General features: G+C 34.0%; 1 protein-coding gene across 1 annotated transcript in view; it reads right to left on the bottom strand.

The window, feature by feature from the left end:
• The window catches only part of LOC150094742 (cell adhesion molecule Dscam1-like), a 170827-nt gene that overhangs the window by 30945 nt on the left and 116399 nt on the right, over positions 1 to 23483 (bottom strand). Inside the window, exons 11-15 of the mRNA XM_090411346.1 lie at positions 19325 to 19498; positions 17490 to 17637; positions 15349 to 15497; positions 10168 to 10302; positions 6669 to 6827 (exon numbers count right to left, since the gene is read on the bottom strand). Coding sequence (XP_090267472.1) covers positions 6669 to 6827; positions 10168 to 10302; positions 15349 to 15497; positions 17490 to 17637; positions 19325 to 19498 — 765 coding nt within the window. The remainder of the gene's footprint in view (positions 1 to 6668; positions 6828 to 10167; positions 10303 to 15348; positions 15498 to 17489; positions 17638 to 19324; positions 19499 to 23483) is intronic.

Here is a 23483-nt window from a genome sequence, read left to right as displayed (position 1 = left end):
CTGTGTTGCTTTAGACTTCAATGCTTCTAATCTCTAAATTTGTGGTTAATTATTGAATTGTGTTTAATGTAGTTTTTAACAAAAATGGCAGTGCCACCGCCTCTGTAATCAAGTCTATCATTTCTACAGAGCAGGTATCCTCTCAATTTCGGATTGTCCGCAAGCTGTAAACGTGTTTCATTTATTAGTATAATAACTGGATTGTATTTTAGTGAACATTCTTGTGGTTCAATATTTTTGTTGGAGAGGCCGTTGGCAATTAAAAGGGAGTTTAGAATAAATTTTATAATCATTAGATGCTGTTAGTATAGTGTGTTTCTTGAATGAATCTTTTCGTGGAGGTTAGCGATGGGCTTGATTTACTGAAATCTTTAAACACGGTAACGAGAGAGGGAGTAATAACAGCAGTTAGGTTAGGATGGGTTTGAACCTGGCATGTTGCTTTCTTGGGGCGTGCCAAGAAAGCAACATTTTTTAATATTGTTTGAGTCTGAGGAAATCTTGCTTCCTTTAATTGCGTGCGAGGAAGTTTGATTATTTCTTACTACCAATTTATTTTTTGGGTAGTAGCTACACCATTTGTAATTTGCAAGATGAGGGCCGTTGCAGTTGGCACATCTGGCCGGTATAGTGCTAGGTTTGGCACAGGTGTTAGCGACGTGGTTCTCTCCATATTTTAAACACCTGTAATTAGCTCTACATAATTTTTGAACATGGCCATATTTCTGACATCTGACACTGCCCTGTAGATGTTCGTTTTCCTTAAAGATTCAGGCGTTATCCTGAGCCCACAGATCTCATAAACATTTTTTATGGGGGGGGGGTCTTGAATTTCTACCTAGAGAAGTGGCATCGGTTTCTTGTCAGCTCTAAACATTCTGCTCACTTTCACCGGAGGTAAGCCGTGATAGCTGAGATCTGTCGCTATCACTCCAGTAATGATATCCTCAGTACTACTTTTAGATATTTTGCGAGCTTTGGGAGAATGTGTGATATTGTACGTTGAAGTTGTACATTACTTTGGTTAGATCACGATAGTCTCCCACTGTAGTAGACTGAATATTTATGCCCTCGTCTGTATTTTTTGTCCATGAGTAGACAATATTTTGATCCTTCATGATTGATATAAGCGACGTCCATTTGATTTTGTCTCGTAGGATGATTGGAAAAACTTCTCTTTAACAGTGCTTGATGTATCTGCATTACGAGTGTCATCATCCATTTTGTCGTCTCTCCGTACCTTTTCATTTCTGCGTTTTTTTTTTTTTTACGAACATGTACTTCTTGAAATTCTTTAGGCGGTGAAACCACCAAATCTATCTTTTCCCCCTCTGCATCCATGCCATCACCGTCAGGGTCACTGAATATAGGTTTAAGTAACCAGGCCACTCGATTTCAAATTTCTTTAAGATTTTTTTTAAGCGAATCAAGTGCTAGGTTTTTGTCCAAATTTTGGATTGTCGTCTGTATCAAGTTTTTTCCATAATTATTGCGGAGGATCGGTCATTGTCAATTCCGTTATTGTCGAGTGGTCATGAATTTATTAGGTGAAATAGTTTATTTTATGTTCTACAAGTGACTTGATTTTTACTTTGGTGTTAGTAAGGAGTAGTAGCTGTTCAAATAGCTTATTTAAAGATATTATTTTATGTTTTGTATTAAAAGTTTTTAAAAGAACTGGGCGATGGACTGAGTCCTTGACTCTTTATCCCGTCACCTGAATGAAGAAAATCTGTGTGGATAGGGGTGTTATTGAGCTAAAAGCTCTAGTCATGGCTGGGCAATGGCAATAGCCGAGCCTTAGTTAAAACTTCATTGGCTACAGCATTGCCATTTATTTATTACCCTGGAAGTCCAAAAAAGGACTATTAGTTCTCCTTGTATTAAAAGTCCTTATAAGGACTGGCTTAAAGGGGCGAAGCAAGAATGCTTTTCATCTTCCCCGTTATCTGTAGAGGACAGTGTAGGGATAAGGTGTTATTGAGCTATTAAAGCTCTGATCATGGCAGGAGGCTACAGCAATAGACGAGCCTCAGTTAGAACTTCATTGGCTACGGCATTGCCATCGATTACCCTCCAAGGGTATTATTAATCACCGAATCTCACGGTCTTCTTCCATTTTTTCTATTCCAAAAGATCAACTATGGATTTAATATGTACATTGACTATAAGAAAAATGAATTGGTGTGAATCGCCTTATTTTCAAGTTTGGGGGATGTTACTCAAATATTACTTGATGTATCTGTATTACGGACTAAATTTTTAAACACTGAGGAAAATAGGTTATTAATTTTAAATTTTATTATTTTGAAATATTTTTTCTTAAATTTCATAAGTGTTTTTGTTTTATTTAAGCACAAGTGTTAAAGTTGGGATTTCCCATTAGAAGGACCCATTGACTTTTTTTTTTTCATATTATAGCACATTTATCCTCCAATAAACTTGACGGTTAATTACATCTTCAATTATCTGTTTTTAATTAAATCTATTCGTAATTTACCGCATTATTTTATAACAAGATACTTGAATTGATCGATTGAGTTTTCAAAAGCATATGTCGCAAAAGAAGTTCAAGAAACCCTGATTTATATCGCTTTTTCTACTACAAAATATTGTCCACGTGTCTGATGTATGATTCGTTTATCCCAATTCGTAGGCTGTAAGCTTCTGAAGTCCTCACTCGGAATCCATTACGAAGCTGCAAAGTTTATTTTATGATTATGAAACTTCATTCGTGTTTCAGTCTTTGACGAAATCGAGACGATACCAAAATAGCAAAATCGTGGGTTGTCCTAATGCTGAACATTTTTATACTTTTAATGGTTGAAGTTGGATACTGCAATTAAGAATTTACTTAGAGGAGAGCTCATCGTATCACAGGATAATTGGTTTCAAAGGGCCCAATTTATATATATCGATAGCTAGTATTCTGGGAATTCTGCCATGTAGAATCTTAAGATCAGAGAAATATTGCCTTAAACTCTAAGGTATGCTATCATTTGATTCCATCTTAATTTATCTTCCTAAAGAAATCCGTAGTTATTTATCAAATAATCCGTCTAAAATCATATCAAATAAAATAATGAACACAAAAATATACCAGTAAAAAAATTCATGCCTGCATCTTTAGCGTTAACCCACTTTTTTTTAACTTGTTAACGCAAAAGGTATTTATTGTAATCAAAGTTAATCAAAAAAAAATGCTGAATCGGATTTGTTCGTAATGAAGTTAGTCATGGTTTCTGTAAGATTACATATCAATCATTAAGCTTTATTATACTATGAAAACTACGCTTCTAAAACACAGAATATTTTTACCGAATGCTTAATACGTGATTAACCCCTTAACATACAGAAACGTCTGTGACGCGTCTTTTGTTTATTGCACCAAAATTGATTTTGAATTTTGGTTTCACATATAAATACAACCGAATATAGACACTCGACAATCTTGTGCCCATTTCCTTTCAGCCGAGAAAAGTTGCCAAGGGCGTGTATCGGCTATTTCGTTTGCGTTTGCACAAATTCATCATTATTTGAAAAATAATGATGAATTTGATCCAGCAAATCACCCTCGCCCAAAAAATGGCATAAAAAACGACCGCTTTCTGATTTTTAATTGGTACGTTAAGGGGTTAAGTAAACATTTTTATAAGTGAAAAACACTTATAAAATTTAAGAAAGTATTTAAAAATAATAAATGTAATATTTAAGGAACATCGCATAAATTTGAATATAAAAGCGAATCGCACCAATTCGTTTTTTTATAGTCAATGTACATGTATTATGTATATTTTGGGACACTTCCTGTATGGTGACCGGGATAAGAATAGCCCCAATGTAACTCATACATGTCGTACGAGGCGACTAAAATGGGTATCCTGGGAGTGTGATGGATGGCAGTGCTGTAGCCATTGAAGTTCTAACTGAGGCTCGGCTATTGCTGTTACCCTCCTGCAATGATCGGAGCTTTATAGCTCAATAACACCTTATCCCTACACTGTCCTCTACAGATAACGGGGAATATGAAAAGCATTCTTGCTCCTCCCATCTAGCCTGTCCTTTTAAGGATGACATAGTTGGTTTTATGACATATTTTGGTTCTATGCGTAGTTGGTTTATGATTCCAGGGTAACGGATGGCAATGCTGTAGCCAATGAAGTTTTAACTGAGGCTCGGATATTGCCATTACCCAGCCATCACTAGAGCTTTTAGCTCAATAACACCCCATCGACACATTTTCTTCAATTAGATGAAGGGATAAAGAGTCAAGGACCCAGTCCATCTCCCCCCTCCCTCCCCAAAAAATTCGTAGTTGATCTACTGGTATCATCCCTTGTTGGTATACTTATTTTTAACAGTGCTTGAAGCATCTGTATTAGGAGTGTCACCATCCACCAAGATAAAGTACTTTCAAATTTATGAAAAAATGCTCATTCCCTAGTCTTCCGCCAAAAAGTAATTATAAAATCCTGAAGAGTTTGGATATGAGCAAGGCATCTGCTCCCGACAGTATTCCCCCCCCCCGCACACACAACAATTGTGCTAAAAAGAGGAATGGTGTATAAATCTTCACTGAAGATTGACTTCAAGCCAGTAAGAACAGGTCGTTTATGTACAATAGCAAGAGAATGGATGAAAGTACAGAGCCCTACGGCACTCCTTCAATTATGGCGATCGGATTGTAAAGTGTAGAAGTTGGGTAGGATGGTATTTCGCTGAGCAGTCTCTATGCTAGACCCGATCAGCAACTACGCAAGTTTATCGAAACCTCTCTGTGGTTTGGGTTCGAAGGTGGGTAGGTAAAGCCATAAAATCAGCTGTAAATCGGGAGTGACGAAATTAATTTTGCTAGTTAGCTGGTTTTTCTCCAGGTTATTTAATCTCTCCTTCTCAGTTACCTTGTTGGTTGGAAACAGATCTACATTTAGCCCATTCAAAAATGGTGATAAAAGTAAACAAAATGATTGTTCTCAATTTATTTCTGTCGAAAACCGCGAAGAAATTCTCAACAACCATCGTCTTCACCTGGAGGAAAACCAGTTAACTAGCAATATGAATTTCGTCACTTCCGATTTACAGCTGATTTTATGGCTTTACCTACCCACCTTCGAACCCAAACCACAGAGAGGTTTCGATAAACTTGCGTAGTTGCTGATCGGGTCTAGCATAGTGACTTCTCAGCGAAATACCATGCTACCTAACTTCTACACTTTACAATCCGATCGCCATAATTGAAGGAGTACCGTAGGGCTCTGTACTTTCATCCATTCTCTTGCTATTGTACATAAATGACCTGCTCTTACTGGCTTGAGGTTAGTCAATCTTCAGTGAAGCTTTATACACCATTCCTCTTTTTTTAGTGACAAACAATGTATGGTAGTGTGTAGTCCTTATCAACGTGTTGGTTGGTAGAGTAGCAGTATGCTACTTAACCAGGGAAGTGATTATGGAATAGTGTGGTTTCCCGTTGCCTTCCTTACCCAGTAAGTATTTTATTACTGTAGATGCGTGTGTTCACTGGGCCTATTTTGAAGCATGAAAAACTCGAGTTTCCGGGCGAAAAAAGCCTCCGTATGAGACCAGCTAACCCACCTTTAGTCGAAAGAAACCAGATAAAGGTTCCCTACGTCATAGACGGGAATCGAACCCAGGCTTTCCAACTAAAGGACTTCATCTATACCGATTGAGCTACGGAAGCTCGAAACAATGTATATTGTGCCTAATTATTAGAAGCTTGAAGATCTGTAACAAATCCTGATCTCATTTGCTACAGTAAGGTGAATGACTTGTAAAATTAATCGCTACCAAAATTCAGTTTGTTCTGCAGCCACTGAACAAACTCAATGCATTATTCCACGCAAGGCACTACTTCTTACTTGCACAGCTGCTAACTATAAATCGCAATCACGAAACTGTGCACCCAAACTGTCTCTAAGATTGTTTTATGCTATTCAGGAGAGAGAGATTCAGCTAATTGATGAATCCTCTCACAAATCCGATCTTTCTTTCTCTCTCATAATCCATGTTCTGCCATATACTTTCCTACAAGTATTTTCATTGGCGAAGCTCCTTTTCTTCTTACCTTCTGTCCATATATGGCAGCTATGCCTTGTAAGTCTTGTGAAATTTCGTGTTTATCAAATATTTGTTTATGCTTTCATATATAAGCATAAATAAATAAATATTATCTGATCTGTGTTTCAATCTAATTTAAATTTAATTTTTTCAGACTATATTTTTCAACTAATTTTATTTATTTGTATGTCATTTTATGTTTATAAATATTGTATTAATGAATTTCATATCTTGAGTAAGTAATGTTCTAGAACTTTTGAATCCTTTTTGGTGTTTTTGTAACACTTTGTTACAAATTGTCTTCAAAGAATTCATATTTTAGCAAAATTTTGTTTTGCTAAAAATGCGACTTTGTTTTGAGTTATAATAATTACAAAAGTCCTGACTAAATTCCTTATTGGTATTCGTACGTTGATCTCCTGTTAGTGAATTTCACATTAGGGTAATTCTACTTCTCTATATGCCACCCCCCCAGGATAAAATACACTATACCACACACACACACACACACACACACACACACACACACACACACACACACGAGCACAGTTAATATATATCAACTTATCCATTAAAATGATTTTTATTACCTTCTTCATCTGTCATGAATGATATTTGCTGGCTAAAGTTGCTCCTTCCTATAGCGTTCTCGGCCTGGACTCGAATGGAGTAGACTGTAGAAGGATGCAGCATACGGATTACACCAGTGGATTTCGATGAGGGGACTGTCACGTTCATCCAGTTATTACCTTTAAAGAGTTATGATAGGTGAGTACATTTACAAAACCTTATTAATTAAATATAATTGTACAGTATACTAAAATAACATTTTTTTTGGGTTCTGTTATGAAAACTTTCAACTGGTCTGATGGACGTAAACCAGTTATTCCCAAAGCTATTTTTTTTTCGAACTCAATCCTCGGGAAGGAGGAATTATATTAATATAATTCAAGGGAGATTTTTGTGGAAATACACTTGGAATGCTAAAGAATCGAATTAAAATAATATTGCATGCCTTAATGAAGTTGGTTTCAAATTCTTTGAAGAAGCGCCTCCTATATTTTCATCAAACAATACCGAACCAATAGCTTCTTAGCGTGTATTTTATACTAGTAAAACTGAAATGTTCGTCAAGTTTTTTTGATAGTACACAATTACACTTCAGATCAAAATAAAAGTAAAATAACACGAAGATATCTACTTTAAAAACTACAAATTTTAAATTCCTATCTTAGTATTTTAATGCCATAAAATATTTCATAAAATATTTAATAAAAATAAACAATTAGACCATTGCTTCTCACTCCCCCCCCCTCCACCTGGTGATGCGCGTCCACAGTTAAAAAAAAAAACGACTGCCTTAACGTGATATAAAATCATTTTAGATAAGACTACGGAGAGACATTTGTGGCTTGTTGTGATTATTTACTTTGGTTGGAAGTGGAATCCTTAGTGATGATCAAAGATGCCCAGTTGGTGAGATCAGCTAGTCAACATTTCCTAGACTGTGACGTGGTTAGATAAGCCACGATCGCTGTTCTGAAGATCAGTAACTTTCCGTCTCTTTTTTCCAATTCCTATCGAAAACGTTGCGTAACAGTTACATTAGTCTGTAACTTCTCATTTGGTCGAAATTCTTTTCTCTTGTGTTTTATAATCAGCATGTTCATTCCCTCTGATTTGAATTTGTGCATTCAAAAATATTTTACTACACCAGCACCGAAATTATATATATATATATATATATATATATATATATATATATATATTTTTTTTTTTTTTTTTAATAAAGAATTGAATGACTAGAACCGAGATTTAAGTAAAAAGGTTTTAATATAAAAAAAATCTACTAACATCTTCCGTTGCAATGATGAACCAGAGAGAAAAGTCGTGGAATCTAGAGAAATCATCTTCAATCCTGTTCATCTAAATAATAACTTCAGCTACAACCTTCCAGATTGTCATACAGCTGTAATCACGTACTGGCGTTCACGAGATGCTACCAGCACGCACTTTCCCAACAATAAACAAACGAAAGAACAGCTTTAAATACAACCACAACGATTTAGTGTCAACTATGTATAGAGACTCTCTATGATGTTCATAGTTTATTTAAGTTTTAGTGTTTTTTCTTTCTTTTATAATCTCACCTGATGAAGGCTGTTAAGCCGAAACTAGTCGTGTTTTTATATTAAAACCTTTTTACTTAAATCTCGGTTGTAGTCATTCATTTCTTTATAAAAATATGTGTGTTAACCGAGTTAATGATCATTCTTTCATATATATATATATCAGAATGTTTCTCGAAAGGATCTTTAGTTAAACAAAATTAAAACAAGTATGGAGATATGTTTAAACGGCATTTTGATGTTTTAAAGAAATCTCCCAATTATTGGGAAATGTACTAAGGAGATGGCATTAAGCCTTTTCGTTTATTAACTAACTAATAAACATTACGTGTAAAGTGGACATACGTGTTGCTATTTTATATATAAAAATATATTGATACTTTGGTTCAACCGAATTAGACAAACAAAACTTTCCATCTGGGAAATATATTCAGGATATTTAGTAGTGGACAGACTCACATGAAGGTGTAAGCAATGAATGCGGTGGTTGTAGAATGAGCAAGTATTTGTCGCAATTTTAGATACGCATTTAGCAGACATTTCTAATTATTCCCAGCTCAAACGATTGGCATAACAATTCTAAATTGTTTTGTGATAATATTACCAACTACATTGTACGTTACAGAATATCTATTGAACCTCAAGTTTGTACCTTTTTCTTATCTTAACATACAAATTAAAAAGTTAATTTCATCTAATTTTCGTGATAATTATTATGAAACAAACCATTTTAAGTTAAAATAAAGTTAACTGAATTTGAAAAGTATATGGTTTTGTAAACATTCGGGTGGGAGTAATCGCTTACATTTTACAAGAAAATTGATTCATAAAATGACATAATGTATCAATATAGTCAAAGTAAAAATATTTCACATTTTAAATAAAAAAATATTTAAAAATAAAAAAAAAAGTAAAAGTATATCAATACTTTTTATTATCAGCCAGAAAACAACAGTTTCTCCAAATTTATTTATAAACTTAAAGTACACCTACTTAAAATTCACATATTTTGAATATTTAAGATGCAGTGGAATTAGCTGATTCAGGTGAGAACCACCATACCCTTGGAGGGTAATGGATGGCAATGCTGTAGCCAATGAAGTTCTGAGGCTCGGCCATTGCTGTTACCCTCCTGCCATGACCAGAGCTTTAATAGCTCAATAACACCTTATCCCTACACTGTCCTCTACAGATAACGGGGAAGATGAAAAGCATTCTTGCTTCGCCCCTTTAAGCCAGTCCTTATAAGGACTGATTCATCATTTCCCATGTGGTGGCCGGGATAAAAATAGCCTCAATGTAGCTCTACGAGGCGACTAATCCAGGGAGGGTAATGGATGGCAATGCGGTTGCAAATGAAATTCTAACCGAGGCTCGGCTATTGCTGTTATCCCCTGCCATGATCAGAGCTTTGATAGCTCAATAATACCCTGTCCTTACACTGTCGTCTACAGATAACGGGGAATATGAAAAGCATTCTTGCTTCGCCCATCTAGCCAGTCCTTTTAAGGACTGATCCATCATGTTTTGGTCGTGAACTTAAGAGAGACACATTTTAATATTCGAGTTAGTCCGTGTTATTATATTATATTATATATGATATTTTCGGGGATTTTCATCTCATCTTATATTTATAATTACAAGATAACTATTATAATTATTATAAATATTCATTAAATATATTATAATTTTAAAAGACAAATATCTAAATAAAAAAAGCTTGATAGTTTAGGAATTTGCTTAACTTCAATTTTAAATAAATTTATAAATGTGAAAATGAATTCAAGAATAGTTTATTTATGGGCATATTTGGTATATTAAAGCTTTTGAAATTCAGTTTGCTTTACTTTTATTGTTAAACACTTCTACTGTCCTGATTAGCAGAATGCAACACGAACATGTTTGAACAACACAAAATATATTTCATGATAAATTAATTGGATTTTAAAGTTAAGCCTACCATCCTTCTTCTGCAAGTAGTGCACGATGTATCCTGTGATCGCACTATGGCCATTGAATGGTTCATCCCAGGAAAGGGTAACGGATCGTCCATCCTTTTCCAACACTTTGACACCAGAGGGCGAGGACGGAGCTTCTGCAAAAATCCTGTAGTCAAGTTAATGACAGGAGTCTATCACACCAGCAAAATGACGAATATTTTTGAATTATTTAATACTTTGCATTTAGGGAATGAATATATATCAGTGAAAGTATTTAATAAACCAAGAAACAAAGTGTTTTAAATATCAAATCAAACTTGACAATATAATAAAGTAACTCGGCTTGACTTTTCGTTATAGGTAGGAAAAATATTAAGGATAGTCCTAGTCCAACCAAATCATTAATAAAATATCAAAACAAATAAAAATTTTAAAATATTGAATAATAGATAAAATTTCAAATTCAAGCTATTTATAGTTCTTTCTTTTTCTCTTTAAAGTTAGTTTATAAATTCTACACCATATAATTATTCATATAATATTTGATGTACTAGCTGTTCGAAGATTACAATTACAATTTATTATTTCTATGGCATATCTCTTATGAGGGCAACATCACACACACACAAAACGTTGTAAAATACGTGTAAGGAGGGGGACAGGTGATTGAGAAGAAAGAAGGAACCTGTTATGTTTTTGAACAACTGAAAGTGGTACTCTTTAGGGAAAAGTGTATGTGGGAGACGGTTTCAAATTATACAAATAGATGGAATGAAAGAGAGCGATAAGAAGTTGGTTCAGTATGTTTCTAGCTCGAATGCTAACTAGTAGCAGCTGGTGTATTCATAGATTTAAGAGAAAATGGAGGATGAGTGAAAGCCAATTTTGCAGAATGTTATCCAAGAAAATATCAGAAGCAGAAACAGAACGGTGATGGAATTGGGAGAATCATACTATTTACACGTATTATATTTAACAGCAGTTCTGAAGGTGTTTTGTTGAGTGGAAATTTATTATCTGATACTCCAGGAATATATATATTTACAGAAGAGTCGCGATTAACTGACATAAACGAATTTGTACAGTTATACAGAATATGTTGGTTATTATGGAAACTCGAAGGTAAAATAATGCAAATGTGCATCCCAATCTGGCGTTATATTACGTTGTATTATTTAAATCCTTTTATATATGAAATAAACATCGTGGAAAAAAGTTTTAATAGTTAAAATGAAAACGTCATAGTTTGCATGAGGTCGTTGTGTGGATAAAAATATGTAGTCTGGTCTTTAACCAATTTTGTATTGGTTAAAACAGGGTGGTTCGGTACTGGGGACCCTTGTAAGCGGAAATCATTCCTTTCTACTCCAGTCATATGTTCTTGAGACGGTCATTACTTAGTTTTTTTTTTTTTAAACTCATTACACCACCGTTTGCTGCGTGTGTGTCATCGACTGGATTAGGCTGATGATTCGCTTAAATGCTCGCTGTACTAGCAGCTGACTCAAAATTTTGCATCAGATTATCGACAGTTTTGTTTCAAAATATTTGCGTTAAAAATACGATATTCTTTTGTGAAAACTCTGTGGTGAACAGACATTTTATGCACCCCACTTGTTAAATCATTCTCTGCTTCGGTAACTTGGTAGAAGCCAATGCTGCGGGTTCGAATCCTGCGCCAGGCATAGATGTTTGTAAAAATCTTGAAAAAAATCTAAACATTTATGAATTTAATGCAAATTTCTAAAACCCGTTAGCAAATATATATAAATGTTGTCGATTATTATAACTTTGTAATAATCCTACTTTCGATAAATATTTAATTTTTTTGGGAAAAAATTAAAACAGAGAAACTTGTAAAAATTACTTTGTTTATAAGTAACACTTTGATCGAACTCTGCATTATAGTAAAATAGTGATAATCACTTCGTAATAAAAGGGGTCTGTCGTGTGTTCATGCATTAATAGATAATTTCACTGCTAACTCCTGGAAAATAAAATCATATTAAGTTATACCGAAGTCTTCTCTCCTGTTTACCCAATCCAGGTTCTGTTCATTTAGTTGATATTTAAATTTTTCCTCGATTTGTGTGCGTGTTTATGTCAATATTTGAGGTTTTATTCTTATTTCCAATCAGAAGTTCACATGATTACATACGTAGTCCAATTTTTATCAGTTACTGAGATCTAGCAATTCGAAATATATCTTTACTCGAGTTGAATAAATTTAGTTTTTTTTTAATAATTTTTATGCGAATTAAAATGTTAGAAATATTCGCACATTAGGCAGGCTGATTGTTAGTTAATTCGATTCCCCTGCTCAAAACACAAAACATGGAACATTTTCTAGCCACTTCAAGCCCCCAGTAAGTAGGGTGGGTCTCATACTGGGGTCATCAAATGCATTCTACCACCAAAAATATTCACAAACATCTGCATCTGATCGAACTCTGCATTATAGTAAAATAGTGATAATCACTTCGAAAGTGATAACCACTTTCGAAGTGAAAGCGCTCTCCTCTTTCTGAACAATCTGGAAAAGAAATATTTATTGATGGTAGGGGTGGGATGCTTAAAATGGCTATCATGAACTTATGTCTACGCGTGACTCGTTTGTAGAAAAGTAATTTTAAGGACGGCAGAAAACAACTAAAGTTAGTTGAATTAGTTAATTTCATGTTTCCAGTTTGGGCACATATGACTTCGATATTGTGATTGAGATGGCTAATTCTGATTATTAAAATTATTATAATCAAAAGAAAATAAGTTTAACTGCTTATAGACATTAAAATATTTTATTGTATAATTCGCATATATTTTACTTAAGTCATCAGATAACAAATTATTTTAATAAAATAATTTAAAATATGTCCCCAACACGCCTATCAACCACGTCATGTTCTTTTCTGTATTATCTGTTTGGTTCTGGCCCTGCTTATGAACAAGCCACTACTTGCTTGCTCGCGTTTGTATATGTATACAGATTTCAAATGTACGTAACTGTTGAGTATCGGAACCTGACATTGACGACTTGGAATAATCGTAGGAATCAGATTTTGAATTACAAATATAATCACCGATAACCCTGTGTGTGTGTGTGTGTGTGTGGAGAGAGAGGGAAGGGGTGAAATGATAGTTCAATATTTCTTCAGCAGATTACATCTATATATATACAACAATTTTTGTTGTATTATATAGATGTATTTGAGAACAACATATACAGATATCCAAAACTATAATCAGTAACGTTTTACTAGAAAATGCAGTAAAAAACAGTAATAGTATTTAAAGATATGTTATAATAGTATTTTATATAATATTTAAGTGATTTCCAGAAAATGACATTTTTACATTTAGTGCTAAATAAAATCATTGGTAATTAACAAATACATATACAAAGCGGAGAAAAAAAATCACTTTTCGGTTTGCTCACTGTGCTACAAATTGTAGAATTCATTCAGTGATAAAGTGCATATTTAAGGGTTATTTAGATAGGAAGTCAAAATAAATAATCTTTCTCTCGAAGTGGAAAAGGCGTGTCCTTATGAGCTATGAATATTATGGCTCGATCATTAAAATCAATAATCAAACTAGGCGCTAAATTAACGATTCCTGCAGTAGGTGGGAAGTGTGGCAATGATAAGACAGGTGCTTTTGACTTAGTAAACACCGAGTTCTGTTCTGATACTTGTAAGAACATTTACATGGTTTTCAACTGAAACATTAATTCTTCTCAAAGGATGTTGCAATTTTTGTGTCCTAAAAACAAGTTTTTACATCTGCAAAAACAGACAAACAAGCCATGAAACACATACAATTAATAGATATAATATACTATGTCCATGTATTTGTTTCTGTGTAATGAATTAGAATATGCATTAGCATATTCTAATTAACAGAAATTTAGGATAACAAGACTAAAATTAAGGAAATTTTGTTAGCTTTAATAAGTTCGAACTTTTGTGTCCAACTCATGTTTATTAAATGCGTGTGATGTTGATTACCCAGTACAGAACACATTCCCATCGTGCAGTGGGAAATCTGTGCTATTGCACGTCTATGAGTGATTTCATCGGATGTAACACAATTTCCACAGAGAGCGAAAGATTGTCACAGCGCACTCATTAACAGTGATGAAAGATTTAAGATATCGAAACATCTCATCATCTTATTAAGATGTATCGCAGTACAGCGTTTCACCATACGACATGTTCTACTTACATCCCTTGGGTATAATCGGAGATCATAGTCTTCTTGTACGGCGCTTACTTAATTAAACTTAGTTCACATTCTTAAGTATTTTACGTGTTGCGAATAAATCTCTTTAATGCTTGAGTAGCGTCGAGAATGCGTTATTAGCCGTTCGTTCATTAATATTCATGCTTGCATCACCCAAACTTTAACTAATAGTGAGATGGAAGCAAAGCTTTTTATAATAGTACGTTGATTATTCTCCAGCACGCATTATTACAAAATTGGCAAAATTCCAACGTCAAAACATGCGGCTCTCATTTCGCGAGCTGGAATTACACCAGACTCTTAGTTTTCACGAAAATGAAAATCTCTGCCATGTTCGTGTATTATTCACTAGACAAAGAATACTGACCACCTGCCTATTATTTCCTTCTCTCACAAGAAGAGTAATAAAAGTAAGTTTGCTTTCTTTCGTAGTAGTCCGAAAGTTGTTCTGCGAGATTCACCGGTATTTGTACTAATTATTAATTTGTGAGACATAATCTAAACTCCACTTATCGAAAGACACAAAGCACAATAATGTAACATAAATATAATGTATAATATAGCATAAATATAATATATAATGTAACAAATATTTAAGTAAAAATTAATTAATTATAATAGCATTATATAAACTATTTAAAGGTGTATTTAATTTTTTCTATTTTAAAAATATTTTATATTTTTTTGAACTTTATATTAATATTTCTCTTACTTTGTTAAGAAATATTTTCTTATCCTTATATAAACATATGAAATCAAGTCACCAGATGCACAACAAGAATGGTTTGACGTCATTGAATAAAAAAAATATCCACTTTAAATATTTTGTATATTCTGGGAGTTAAAATTAGTTTTTAACGTATCAAATATCAATAATTGGATTATTTAAAAATCAGCTGATGATGATTGGTAGTAATCTATTTAAGAAAATACAGCACACTCACAGGTTTATATGGACTGACCTTGCACAACTACTTGATATGAAGCTTCAGAAATCCCATAGGCATTGCCCACCCGACATGTAAACACACCGGAGTCATTCCTTTCTGCCTGTTTCATCTTCAAAATCGAGTGGATTATATTTTCTTCAGTCCTTTGAGTTATGTGAATCCTGCATTATTAAATGCTTATCCATTAATTAATACATCAAAATTACAATTTAATAACATTGCAGTTTAATAAATACAGACATCTCACCGTTACGAACATTATTAATTCAATTATTTAAATTATTCTTATACTACTCATGGTTATCATAGCAACTTAGTACACTATTCATCACTTTTAAAATATAGGAAGATTTTACAATATTTTTGAAAACAGTAAACTTTTAGCCTTAGCTATTTTATTTCTTTATAGCAAGATATTAATACATTTTGTAATAATAAACTTTCATAACTTTAAACGTTTCCTCTACCTTAAAATGCCACTCCCTCCATCCAAAGCATTACAAATATACCTTTTGAGATTTTACCATGTACAAAATGTAGCGCCACCACAAAGCAATCACTAAAATGGCAGGTTAGTTCATAACTATATAAAGTAAAGCAAAATTGACAACATTTGCGCATTTAGTAGATCGAGCTATTTGATTGGGTTACAAAAAGAAACCACTGTATTTACTTTTTCCATAAAAATAAAGGTACTTTTCATTTATTATATTTTTTCATTAAAAAAACTCTTCTTTAAATATTCATTATCGAGATAAAAATAAATTTCTGTACTATATGTTTAAAACCATTACACACCATTTTCTAATAAGCTGATGACATTTTATATTTAAAATGGAAATAAGCGTAATTAGGAGAGTTTGTCAGTGGAAGAAAGTTTTGCTTTGTGTTGTAGTTTAGAAGTTTTATTCCAACAGTAATATTTTCGCCATTTCATCTTTAAACTCCGACATTTTATCATTTCCACCAATATTTCAGGTAGAAACCCAAGTTCACACTTCATTTCTCATTTATTTGTAACAAAGCTGCTCATTTCCCAAATGACACAGTTATGTAACTCATTCATCCTATTATCTCGCTTTAAATAATTAATGTGCGAACGTTGTTTCATTTTTGATGAGAAATATTCTAATCTGGACAGATTACTCCGCATGGTAAAGAACCAGTTAATTTGTAATCTGCGAACCACGGACCATCCATCGATCTTTACCGCCGTGCCAAGTTTTCCTTCGCACTGGCGCTGAGGCTTTGTAATTAACATACATCAAACTTCCATTATTAGTGTGTGTAGGGATGCTCCCATTCGAACGTGCACCCAAACTAACTCTGTAGTTACCTATTAAAGGCCTACAATCAACGTTAAGGTAGCTCATAGCGATAGGCACAAATTGCTTATGTATAAGATAATAGTAGAGACTCCGTGTACGGTTAAATGCAGAGGGGAAAGCTTGGCTACGTGCAAGAGAATCTGCTTGCGCCTTCAACTATTTAGATACTATTCTAGTGGTTATCAACAATACAACGTGTCGCACAGCTATTTCTGAAATCTCTTTTGTAAATGAAGATGACAAGTAGCTCCCTCTGCCGGGAGGTCAAGTTAATGACTTGTGCTTTTAAATTATATTTGTAATTTTTTCTTTTCTGCGAATGTTAGGACGTCATTTAATAAAGGAGATTATATTATACAAAACGATTTTTAGTTTAAATCAAACTTAACGATTGATGATTTTAGCTTAAAGAAATATAACGTGTGTGTGTGTGTGTGTATACACACACACACACACGTTTTGCCTCGTCTTATAATTACTTAAAAGTACGATATTATTTCGCGCTTATACTTATGATTCTAGTACATATTATTTTAAAATTTTTATCGTGTTTGTGTTCGGAAGCATGTTAAAGCATTTAAATACCATATCAACAATGCGATAAATAACTTCTGTTATGTACAATATCGCTCGTAAACTATGATTTATTTTTACTACAATAAGGACTTGCATGAAGAACGTTCTTCAGTTGCCCAACTTCTTATATCATAATATGCAACAAGACTTCGCTAATATATAGTTTCTTTATTTATTTAATTGCTACACTGATACGAGCGAAATAAATTGTTCTTGGCAGTCAATTGGTGAGGGAAATCTGGGACTTACCTTTCATCAGACTGGTTTAACAACTGAAGGTTGTCCTTCATCCAGGATGCTTCCAGCGGATGGTCACCTTTGGCTTCGCATGCAAGTTCAAGAGGTGATCCAAGACGAGTTGTTCTTACTTGATGTTGTGAACTGAATTGTGGAGGTGCTACGAAACAAAAGATTTAAATCTGAAATTTTTACCGCCTTAGATTGATATCGTTCATGAAGCAAACAAAACTCTCAAAAACAGTGACATACATAAAAATGGATCCCACTCGAATATTGGAGAGGAACTTTAATTTGTTATTCGACACTGAACGTTTTAGTTATATTTGAAAAAATTCTAATTCTATTCAGATCAAAATCGTATTTTTATATTTCGAAAATTATCAATACAACATATTCATGAACACATTTCTACGTTAAATGCAAATAACGTTTGCCGAAAAGCCATATAGTTAAATATAACAAATAATTATTTGAATTGTAGGTAAATGAAAAATATTTAATCCGAAACCAATGTCATTTTAAAAGTAATTCTTTAACTAATCTTAATTTTGAACTCTTGGAAAGGGATGGTGCATTAAATTGGTTTTTAGAGTGGAAATTTAAGATTAAAAACTGAGAAAAATGCAACTTGAAAAAATTCCTTTATTTGTAATCTAAATCGAATGTGAAGATGGAAAACATACACGCATATTAATGGACCTAAATTTATTACAATCGCATTCTGCGTCACAGTGTGGCTTTGCTGACGTTTTTAAAGCGACCACTTCGCTCCACCCAATCTAATAAGATGCCATGCAGGTTTGGATTACATAATATGAAGCATCTTCATGAGACATGCTAAAACGTTTTGCATTTGCGTATTACTGTTATGACATGTTATTCTCGCGAACTTTGTTAAGCCCAAACTGAAAAATCCAGCTATTTTCTCAACTAAATGACCTCTGACCTCCATGTAATCCGCTTTACGAGTATGGAACTCTTCCGAATCCTCACATCAATCTTCTTGACTGATGTATCGCAGTTAATTCTCCATATTTTTAAAATATCGTCAAAGTAGAAACCTCGGTCGTTTACACATTATTCTTCTATGACTTGCATATCCTCTCTCACTTTATAAATCATTTTTGTTTTCGCATAGCTTTTGCTGGGTCTAGTTTCGCTTTCTTATCAATAATGTGTTTCCAATGCTTCAAAAAGTAGCTTAAAGCATTAACATTAAGCTGTGCGACCCCACAATATTAAATAACTTGTTAGTTACAAAGATACAAGATCATCTTGTATGATAAAATATATAACACACATCACATATGAAACGCTTCTGTTATTTATAACTTTCCAGCGAGTATATTTTTTTTATTACTAACCAAACATGGCTGAGCTGTCGTTTACTGTAACATCAAGACTTGCATGAAATATGCTTCATACTATTAAACGAGTCATCCATTTTCTGGTGCTGTCAGAATAAAATACTTGTGACTAGCGTTATATTCGGATCTGCCTACGACAATTTAATATTGATTGCAACCACAAAAGCTATAATAATAGAAGAAAACGAGGCCGACTAAAGTTGGGAAAATATACATTCTTTCCAGTAGATGTCGCCATGATAGTATTTGCTAGACCTGTCTGTGACGTCACATCCTACACAAAAACAGTTTTCTGTTATTTTGGTACAGATTTGTTCGAATGTAAATCAGTATTTCTCCTTTCAAAAGACAAAATATTTTCAGTTTAACATGCTAAAAACATACATAAAATAAACAACTGAATATGAATTTTGTAATTTTCTCGTCAAGTGCTATATATAAACTATCTTAATTTATATATAAATGTCATACACTTACTGTGAACTGTAACTTTGACTAATTTTGTCAGCGCAGCTCCCACATTGTTTGTAGCTAGACACAAATAGTAACCTTCGGTATTAGGGTCAGAATCACGCACAGTTAGGGAGCCATTTGCATAAATAACATAGTTGTAGCTGTTATAGACAGGTTCGAAATCCCTTGGAGTTTTTCCTAGTTCGTAAAAAAAGCAGAGGCTATTAATTTACTTCTAAGGCTGAAATCACCACTTACCTTTAACAAAGTTACTAATGAAAACTACATAAAGTTTGCATAATTTCAGTTAAAGAAAAGTAATTGACATTGTACAAAAATGTTAAATGACACTTAGAACGACTCTCCCCCCCCCACACACGGATATTAAAACAAAAATATCTGATTATGTGATATTTATTTTCAAAAGTTTAAAAAAACAGTAAGTTATGAAATAATTTGTAGTATTTTCTTTATATAACAGTGGTTTATTTTTCATTTAAGAATGGATATGAATCAATATTAACAATAGATTGTTTACAGGATCACTACACGTTTTCCTATTGTTTGTCTGCAAGGTCAATATATGTCACTTTTTATTCTTGCTATTTGTTTCATGGTTTCTATCATATCATGACAGCGAGCGATTTCAAATCACTCGCTGAAGATTTTTGAGGCATCTGAATTACCCTTGGCTTTCAAAAAAAAAAAAAAATTGAATTTTCTCGAAATAATGTTTAAACGACTTCTCACCTCTAAAGTCTTCATACGAAAGGTGCAGAAAATGCAAACCTCTACATGAGGCTGTCGGGATCACTCCTTGAACTGTTCTGTGTCCAACTGCTACATCCCGTTATAAGCATGCTCTGTTCAAGTTTCGGATTCTGATCCTTTCTTTTAGTGTTGCATGGTGATCAACATTCATTTTAGAAATTACGGAATTTACACCTGCGTTAAAAATAACTCTTTTAATATCCCGAAGTTTCGATTTTCATATTAAGATCCTCATCTGGAGTATATACAAATACACAAGCGCAAGCTGAGTACCATTACATACAGTGAGTAAAGAAACAATGAATGTGATCACATGTTATTCTACTGGCATGACCTCTAGTGAAAAAAAAAATTAATTATTTAGAAATTACATCAAGCTAAATTCTATTTATGATAACATGAGCAAACATCCTTTCTTATAGATAGTTTTCTTTCGGTAACAATGATGTCCTATTTTTAGCATTACAATTGTTATCAGTGATTTAGGATCCTGGATTATCTACAGTCCTGTTTATAGTTGCTCTTAGAGAGGAAGGTTCCGTGGGTCGAATATGAGCCTTCCATGCGTTTGGGATTTTCAGACCATCATTATTGTTCAGATTGGGGTGGTTGATAAAACTCTCACATGCTTCCTTAAATTTGCGTTCCTACCGTGTTTTGGTGTGATGTAGACAGTACTTTTCCAGTCAATTCTATGTAAAGTGTTCGGGACATGATCAGAAAGGCCAACTTCACCATAATTATTATATTTGATGTGTCATTTATGTTCTTTTTGTCTGATCGGAATTGTGCGTCCTGTTTCCCCTATGTATGGTATGCTACAAGTGCAATAAATACGGTATACTCCAGGGTGGGTCAGCGGAGGGAGTGGGTCTTTGGATGAGTTGAGGAAGCTATTTAATTTTGCAGGAGTTGAAAGGTGGCTTTGAAGTTGTATTTTTGTAGTATTTTGTTTATTTTATCTGAAGTCCCTTTAATGTAAGGAATGGTTATAGTTTTATTGTAGTCTGGTTTGTCTTTGTTTTTTATTGAGGTCTTGTAGAGAATTTTGTTAATAATGTTTTGGCTGTACCCATTTTTTTGAAAAGTATTACTGATCACTTTAAATTCGTCTTTAAGTGCACGTTCACTGGAGCAGATCTTCAGAGCCTTGTTTTTCAGAGTATTAATGATACCTAGTTTTTGTGTTGGGTGGTGGTAGGAGTTTGTGTGTATATATTGGCCAGTATGTGTCGGTTTCCGGTTAACAGTGAAGGAAAGATTGCCAGAAGGAAGACGTGTGACAAGTGTATCGAGAAACGGAAGTGTATTCTGTTTTTCAATCTCAATTGTGAATTGTATACGTTTGTGTTGTTTGTTTAGGTGGCTAAGGAATGTGTCTGGTGGCCATGGGACCAGATCGCGAAAACATCGTCAACGTATCTAAGCCAGACTTTGGGTTTTAAAGGGAGGAACTTAAAGCTCAAAATGTTCCATTTAAAAGTTAGCAATGGAGGGGGGGGGGATAATGGCGAGCCCACAGCTGTGCCTTCTTTTTGTAGGTAGAAAGCGTTTTGCCATACAAAATAAGCAGAACGTAATACATGCGCAAGGAGCACCGTGATGTCTGGAGGGAATTTGTTCTGTAAAAGAAGGATTGTGTCATTGATTGGGATATTCGTAGAGAGGGCAGAGACATCAAAACTGACTAACAGATCATCTTTTTCTAATGTAATGTCTTTGATGATGTTTTTGAAGTGATATGTGCTTCTGATATATAAGAGGGAGAATGACTTACCAACTCCTTGAGTGTTGCGGCTAATTTCTTGGCTACGTGATAATTCTTTGCGTATGTATTACGTTCTGGTTATTTTGTAGGCAAAACGCTTTCTACCTACAAAAAGAAGGCACAGCCATGGGCTCGCCATTATACCCCCCCACCCTATTGCTAACTTTTATATGGAATATTTTGAGCAACATGCTCTAGATTCCTCTCCTTTAAAACCCAAAGTATGGCTTAGATACGTTGACGATGTTTTTGCGATCTAGTCCCATGGCCGCCAGACACTACAAACAACGCAATCGCATACAGTTCACAATTGAGATTGAAAAAACAGAACACACTTCTGTTCCTAGATACACTTGTCACACGTCTTCCTTCTGGCAATCTTTCCTTCACTGTTAACCGGAAACTAAACCGACACATACTGGCCAATATATACACATTAACTCCTACCACCACCCAACACAAAAACTAGGTATCATTAATACTCTGAAAAACAAGGCTCTGAAGATCTGCTCCAGTGAACGTGCACTTAAAGACGAATTTAAAGTGATCAGTAATACTTTTCAAAAAAATGGGTACAGCCAAAACATTATTAACAAAATTCTCTACAAGACCTCAATAAAAAACAAAGACAAACCAGACTACAATAAAACTATAACCATTCCTTACATTAAAGGGACTTCAGATAAAATAAACAAAATACTACAAAAATACAACCTCAAAGCCACCTTTCAACTCCTGCAAAATTAAATAGCTTCCTCAACTCATCCAAAGACCCACTCCCTCCGCTGACCCACCCTGGAGTATACCGTATTTATTGCACTTGTAGCATACCATACATAGGGGAAACAGGACGCACAATTCCGATCAGACAAAAAGAACATAAATGACACATCAAATATAATAATTATGGTGAAGTTGGCCTTTCTGATCATGTCCCGAACACTTTACATAGAATTGACTGGAAAAGTACTGTCTACATCACACCAAAACACGGTAGGAACGCAAATTTAAGGAAGCATGTGAGAGTTTTATCAACCACCCCAATCTGAACAATAATGATGGTCTGAAAATCCCAAACGCATGGAAGGCTCATATTCGACCCACGGAACCTTCCTCTCTAAGAGCAACTATAAACAGGACTGTAGATAATCCAGGATCCTAAATCACTGATAACAATTGTAATGCTAAAAATAGGACATCATTGTTACCGAAAGAAAACTATCTATAAGAAAGGATGTTTGCTCATGTTATCATAAATAGAATTTAGCTTGATGTAATTTCTAAATAATTATTTTTTTTCACTAGAGGTCATACCAGTAGAATAACATGTGATCACATTCATTCATTGTTTCTTTACTCACTGTATGTAATGGTACTCAGCTTGTGTATTTGTATATACTCCCGATGATGATCTTAATATGAAGATCGAAACTTCGAGATATTAAAAGAGATTTTTAACGCGGGTGTAAAGTCCATAATTTCTAAAATGAATTTCAGATGCTGACACTCCAAACAGAGAACATAAACTTCTGTTAATCCACCATGTCCCAATTGTGAATAATGAAGAGGTACACAACGGACTGGCCTATTTATTATTTTTTTTATTTACTAACCATTGGTAAGAAATTGCAGAGTATACAGAGG

This window comes from Typopeltis vanoorti, chromosome 21 (assembly GCF_054136105.1).
Source record: "Typopeltis vanoorti isolate ZY-2024b chromosome 21, IOZ_Tvanoo_1.0, whole genome shotgun sequence".
Taxonomy (NCBI): Eukaryota; Metazoa; Arthropoda; class Arachnida; order Uropygi; family Thelyphonidae; genus Typopeltis; species Typopeltis vanoorti.
The sequence above is the reverse complement of the archived record's forward strand: the minus strand, read 5'-3'. Positions and strand labels throughout refer to the sequence as shown.